The 6,544-nt window shown below is 36.9% G+C and overlaps 1 protein-coding gene across 2 annotated transcripts; it reads right to left on the bottom strand.

Moving 5' to 3' along the window:
• Window positions 1–502: 502 nt before the first annotated feature.
• Window positions 503–4,678, bottom strand: LOC137488602 (uncharacterized). Of its 2 annotated transcripts, none has more exons than XM_087298882.1 (3): window positions 4,459–4,678; window positions 1,754–1,900; window positions 503–1,557 (listed from the first exon to the last, which is right to left on the bottom strand). In XM_087298882.1, exons 1-3 carry the CDS (start codon window positions 4,649–4,651, stop codon window positions 536–538), a joined length of 1,362 nt encoding a protein of 453 aa, XP_087155008.1. In that variant the 5' UTR covers window positions 4,652–4,678; the 3' UTR covers window positions 503–535. The 2 variants fall into 2 exon arrangements, with proteins under 2 accessions (XP_087155008.1, XP_087155009.1); XM_087298883.1 differs by lacking the exon at window positions 4,459–4,678 and adding an exon at window positions 2,787–3,105.
• Between the last annotated feature and the right edge of the window lie 1,866 nt (window positions 4,679–6,544).

Here is a 6,544-nt window from a genome sequence, read left to right as displayed (position 1 = left end):
CATTTTATTCATGGCTGTATGTATATATAATAATTCGTTTTTAATAAATTGTAAATTTATTATTATTTTTGTGATATATTTGTGGACATAAAAATAGAATAATAGAATGATAGTCTCATGGATGAATGGACAAACAGATAGATGGATAAATGGATGGATGAAAAGCTGGATAGACAATATAATGGCAGATAGATAGATAGATAGATAGATAGATAGATAGATAGATAGATAGATAGATAGATCATAACATGTTTTTTATTATTATTTCTACATGATTATTTCCTTATTTTATGTCTGTGTTCATATTATCTCTAATATTTTTCTTGTTTTGTATGCTTTAAGATGTGTGACGCTGCACTAAGCTTGCCACTATGCCATGAGGCTGAATAAATACAATAAATGTTAAAAAGTATTAGGAGAATTACGCATGTCAAGAGCACAAAACACATAAAAATACAAATAAAATCATCAACAAACATAATAAAAGAGCTTTGTACCACAGTTTCAAGTGTATTCAAACACAATTTATTACAGTTTAGATGCAGACAAACACTACATGCAATAAAAGAATTACAAGAACACACAACACATAGAGAGTCAGGTCTGCCGGCGGTATGAAGCCATCCGAACACTCGATCAGCGCCATCTGAATGGTTCTGTTGCTTGGCGGGCTGGAACTGCTGATCCACCAGTGAGGAGCCAGAGCCGGTGTAGCAGACTTGGTGCAACCAGACGGACCTGGATCAGCAGGAATTGTGCAACCAGATGGTCCCGGAGCAGCAGGCTTGGTGCAACCAGACGGACCCGGATCAACAGACATGCCACAATCAGGCGGACCCGGATCAGCAGCAATGTCGCAATCAGACAGATCTGGAACAGCGGACATGGTGCAATCACTGGGATCTGGAGCAGCAGACATGCCGCAATCAGACGGACCCGGAGCAGCTGACATGCCGCAATCATACGGACCCAGAGCAGCAGACATTGCGCAATCAGACAGACCCGGATCAGCAGCCATGGTGCAATCACTGGGATCTGGAGCAGCAGATATGCCGCAATCAGACGGACCCGGAGCAGCTGACATGCTGCAATCAAACGGACCCGGAGCAGCAGACACTGCGCAGCCCCCAAACAGACCCGTATCCACAGACAGCCTGCAGCCTCCAGAGGCATCCGGGTTACCAGATACACTGAAGTCCCGAGACGCACCCGGATAAGAGGACACACTGAAGAACCCAGACGAACCGGGATCAACAGACACCCTGCAGCCTCGAGATGGACGAGCATTAAGAGACACACTGAACACCCCAGATGGACATAGGACGAGGGACAAGCGGAGGACTCCAGGTGGACCCGGACTAAAAGAATCCGAGTAGAATCCATTAGGTCCCGGGTCAACAGACACAGTGGAGATCCCAGGTTGGTCCACGTCAATGGAGACAACACAGACCCCACACGGATCCGGGGACCCTGGGGTGCCCTTAACGATTCTCAAGATGACTTTGCTGCAATCTTTCTTGAGGTAGATCTTTCTAGTCCGATCTCTTGATTCTGAGGCTGAAGAGAGAGAAAACATTACAAGGTGTTATTCCCCGATAACAACCAATTCAACTAATAGCACATGCCTATAGCCATGTAATAAGCAGGATAATAAACAATTCTACAATATTTTAATCTGTGTTTCATTTCAATTACTATAATCAGCTAAAACCACAACTCATGTCTTTCCTAATCCTTCTGTTTCGCTGCTTACCGACAGCACGAGCGCTACCAGATGGGTCAGTGTGGTCCACTACAGATGTTGCTGCTGCATCCATACAGCAAAGCTTATGGATAGCTCTTCCCATTTTCCGGAAGAAAGAAAGAACGCCTGTCTTCCTCCGTCCTCGTCGTTGTATCTCTAAAAAAATGAGAAAACAATTAGAAAGTACAGATAATGGGTCAGCAACGAGTCAAACAGAGGCTGGACATCACCACCCACTTCGAACGTTATCACTTCATTTAATGAGCGTTATCATGGGGTTATCAGCTGATATGGGCCAGTAGGGACCTTCTGCGTTGACTGGTAGGCTCAGAAGGATTAAATCATCCATCCACATGGTTAATCAGCTATACTTATATTGAAGATTCCAGATCCAGATCTGTGTTTACATTACTGTGACTGCTGGGTTTAGGGTAGTGTTAGACATTAATAAAATACAAATAATGGGAAACTTAACAAGTAATATAAATCATTCTTGTTTGCTTTCAGTACCAGTCAGCGCAGAAGGCCCCTACTGGCCCATATCTATCAGCTGATAACCACTGATAACGACCATTCAATTGAGTGATAACATTCTAATCGGCTGACATCATTCAGTTTGGTGGACATTAAGGGATGCTGCAATACTCTATAAAATATTAAATCGTTTGGTACAATAAAGGGAGTGCCAAATACATCCCAGGAGGTACGTTTTTTGCAGTTTTTGCTTTCGTGAATCTACCAGAGGCCGCTGTGTACGCTTTTTCAGATATCAAACTTCTCTTGGGAGTGCCATTCACGCCTGCTGTTCTCATGTAAATCCAACAGAGGTCGCTGTCGACTGACTGATCGACTGGCCCTCCCTCCCTAAACCCAACCAATAGTGTTTTCAAAAGCACCGATTGACCAGCAGCGCCCACCCCTTTTCCTAAACCCAACCAACAGTGTTTTAAAAGCAATCTAGAAAAAGAAAAGCCCTCGCCTGATTTCAGATTTAGTTATTTACTTGTTTATTTAGTTTTTTTAGCTTCTGTTTTTGTCTTACCTGCTTTCTGGAACCGTTCTTTACCGGACTCGAACCGCATCGTCGTCGTCCCTGCATCACAAGTCTGCTTACATAAAGTGGTACAGCTGTCCACACGGAGGTAAGCTGGTCAGCTGGTAAGCGCGTAAAGCAACGGTGTCATACCGCACCATATCGTTATTTTCAAAGACGAAATGCAGCCACACGTACTTCTGGATACATAACTTATCAGAAATGTATATAGGGCTACGTCTTCAGAATGAGCCTACGCTCATATTAGAATCATCTTTGCTATATTGTTTTCATTTAGTATTGTATTTTGCTTGTATTTTTTATATATATATATATATATATATATATATATATATATATATATATATATATATATATTTTTTTTTTTTTTTTTTACTTATATCAAAAACTGAACCGAATCCATGACCTAAAACCAAACCAAATCATGAAAAGTCTGTAATGTAGCACCCCTAGTGGCCAATAAGACCAGCTTTACAGTACAATAATAACAGTAATATTAATAAACATCTTCAGCAGAATAAACTGTAGTAATTACTGTAGTATGTTTTACAAGTTGCTACAGTAAACTAGTGGACTGTATTATATTATAGCATTTATTCTAGTATTTAGTTTGTAGTATTTTCACTTACATACTATCCTTATAACAATGTACAATGCAACACAATTTTCTCATACGCATTTGTACACAGCACCTTATAACCTGTATATTTATAACAAATCTGTACATACAACTCAACATTCAGATCTTTTTGACTAACTGCATCTCTGTTTAACGTTTATCATCTTTTTTCATATTTATTTTGTGTTGTCACTTTACGTACACTAGAAGCTTCTGTGGCCAAAACAAATTCCTGTGTGTGTGAAGCACACTTGGCAATAAAACTGATTGTGATTCAATACTAACGAACGGCAGTGAACTGATAAATGTAAATAACTCATGATATTTTAAAAGAGCCGTGTTTCAGTGTGAATTATGACACTGTAAACAGTTAAATTGTTTGCAGTCATTCATCTTTTTAACACACACTGTGATTCTGACTGCATTCACACTGAAATATCACATAGACCAAAACATTTAATTTATTAAAGGCTATGAAGGCTAAAACACCCTCAACAGTCGTATCTCCTTACTGTAGCCACACCAAAAATGTAAGTTATCACACATACAGTATAATAAGAACAATTACTGTAGTAATATATGCTGTAGAGGTGTTCAATATACAACTTATATTTCATAATATAAAGTTTTATATTTTATTATTGTTTATTTTAGCCTTCTACATTCTCAAACATATAATAATGAGTAAAATATGATCACATAATTAATTAAATGTGTATTTGCTTTACATGTAGTGAAAATATGAATTAAGATAATGATATTATATCATTGTACAACTATAAATATCATTAATGTTGACTTATACCGTGATATGAGATTTCTGTCGTAATTTGTCTTGTAGTTCATACAGTATATTATCTACTTAACCACAGTAAGTGTATAGCAGAATAGATTTACCACATCATTGTGATTTACTGTAGTAAATATCAAATACACCGCAGTATTTACCTCAGGAAATCCACTACATGTCCAATAGTAAATGTACTATATATATATAAAATAATACAGTATATTTCCACCGGTGTGCTGCTGTGCTCTTACCTGCTGTCTGGTTCTCCACGACGGCCGCAGATGAAGCTCTCTGTTCGGACGCTCCTCCAGCGCGACCGTGGCTCCTGAACTCTGGTGAATCTCGAGTTATCATTCTCTCCAGTATATTGTAATCCATATCGTGCTGTAAACGCTGTATTTTTGACCGAAAACGCATGACTGTTCGCTGAATGTCAAAAACCATCTACACCACTGAACACCAAATCAAACTGACGCGCGTTCAAGAATGTGTTCTAATTAGCGTTCGAAACAGTGACGTCATGCGAGGGAGGGTCTGACGCGCACGCTGCTCGTGCTGTTAGAACTACAAACACAGGTAGAATAAAAAATACTATACTACTATAAATATACTAATTAAAAGTATGTTTATACTTCAGTAGGACTTTAGTACACTTGACAAAAGTATACTAAATACCAGTAATACTTAAATAAATTTTAGTGTACTACAATAAAGTACATTACAGAAAAAACATCCAAAAGAGTTTTATTAGTGTGTTTTTCAAAAGGTTGCTTTAAATGCTTTAAATATTAGTTGACTTTTAGTACACTGTTTACATACTAATTCTAAGTTTAAAATAAGTTAATATATTAAAAATCTATTAGTAATGTATTGTAGTAGAAGTACATTTTCCCAAAAGTTGTACTTAAGTACACGTAATGTGAATGCAATATTATCACTAACACTTAAATAGATTTTGAGTGTGGTCAATTTAAGTTTACATTAAATTGACTTTATTAAAAATCTATTAGTAATGTATTGTAGTAGAAGTACATTTTCCCAAAATACTTTTAATACAGTATTTAGCACACTTTTTTTTAACAATTTGTATATTCTTTTAACATATTACTATTATACTTTAAATTAGTCATAAATATATTTAAATGTTTAAAAGTAGGGTTCAAGTGTATTTCTAGTTGTAACTAAATATATTTTTTAAAATACAGATGTAGTATGTTAAAAGCACATTTTAGTTCAATTTCAGGGTGTCTCAAAATAGCAGTTGAGTACACTTAGATGGTATTAAGTTTATCTTAACATATAATTAATACTATCTTTTAGTACATTAGGTACATAATTAGTGTGCGAAAATAGAGCACTTTTAGTACATTACTGAAAAATGTATACTAAGTATACTTAAAGTACATTTTAGTGCACTTTTTGTGAAAAAAAGCACAAAAAAAAAAAAAAAAAAAAGAGGCAGAACATTTTATTCCTAAGATTTAGTTTTTTTTTTTTACAATTTTATATGTTATGAACTTTTGTGCTCAAAAAGTAAAAGTTATTGATGATAATACAGACACCTACTGCACTGACCATGAGGCAAAGTAGCAACAACTTGCACTAAATAATGGGCTTATGCTAGTTTTGTTAAATAAAATTTGCAAACAATGCAAAAGACATATGTCAACGAGATGCTGCGGTGCCCGAAACTTGTATTATCCGCTTGTTAAGTGTGACGTCACGCGAAGCGGCTTCCGGGTCCAAGCGCTCCTTTCAACTAAATGGGGAGACTCGTGAAATGGTAATAATAAACATTTACAAATTGATTTAATACTTTCGAAAATCACGATCGCAATATATATGTCCATGCCTAATATCCGATGGGCAGAAAATAATAAACTTTTTTTTTAAATTGTTAAAATTTTGGTATTTGTGATGCAGCAAGCCTAGAGATTGTTGTGTACACTATGACGTTATATAAAATGAACTTTGATGTGTGATATGAATAAAAAGTGATCATAAATGAATGATTTCTCAACTTAAATGAGTGGCGGCTTGGACCTGGAAACAGTATTACATACGTCACCAACTCAAATGAGTGGCGGCTTGGACCCGGAAACAGTATTACATACGGCACCAACATGCACCACTTAACAAGCGGATTGTCAGCTAAGTGAACGAGTCATTCATAACGAAGACTCATTCACAAACAAATCGCTCACTCCAATAGTATGAGAAGTGTAAGCAGGTGAGGGGGGGATGTTTGTGTTTCAACACGGATTCAACCAAATCTAACAGGAGGGAGGATAATACATTTACATACACACAAACACACTCTTTGTCAGCAATGCCCGT

The sequence above is a fragment of the Danio rerio genome, chromosome 20 (assembly GCF_052040795.2).
Source record: "Danio rerio strain M-AB ecotype USA chromosome 20, GRCz13ab, whole genome shotgun sequence".
Lineage (NCBI taxonomy): Eukaryota > Metazoa > Chordata > Actinopteri > Cypriniformes > Danionidae > Danio > Danio rerio.
The sequence above is the reverse complement of the archived record's forward strand: the minus strand, read 5'-3'. Positions and strand labels throughout refer to the sequence as shown.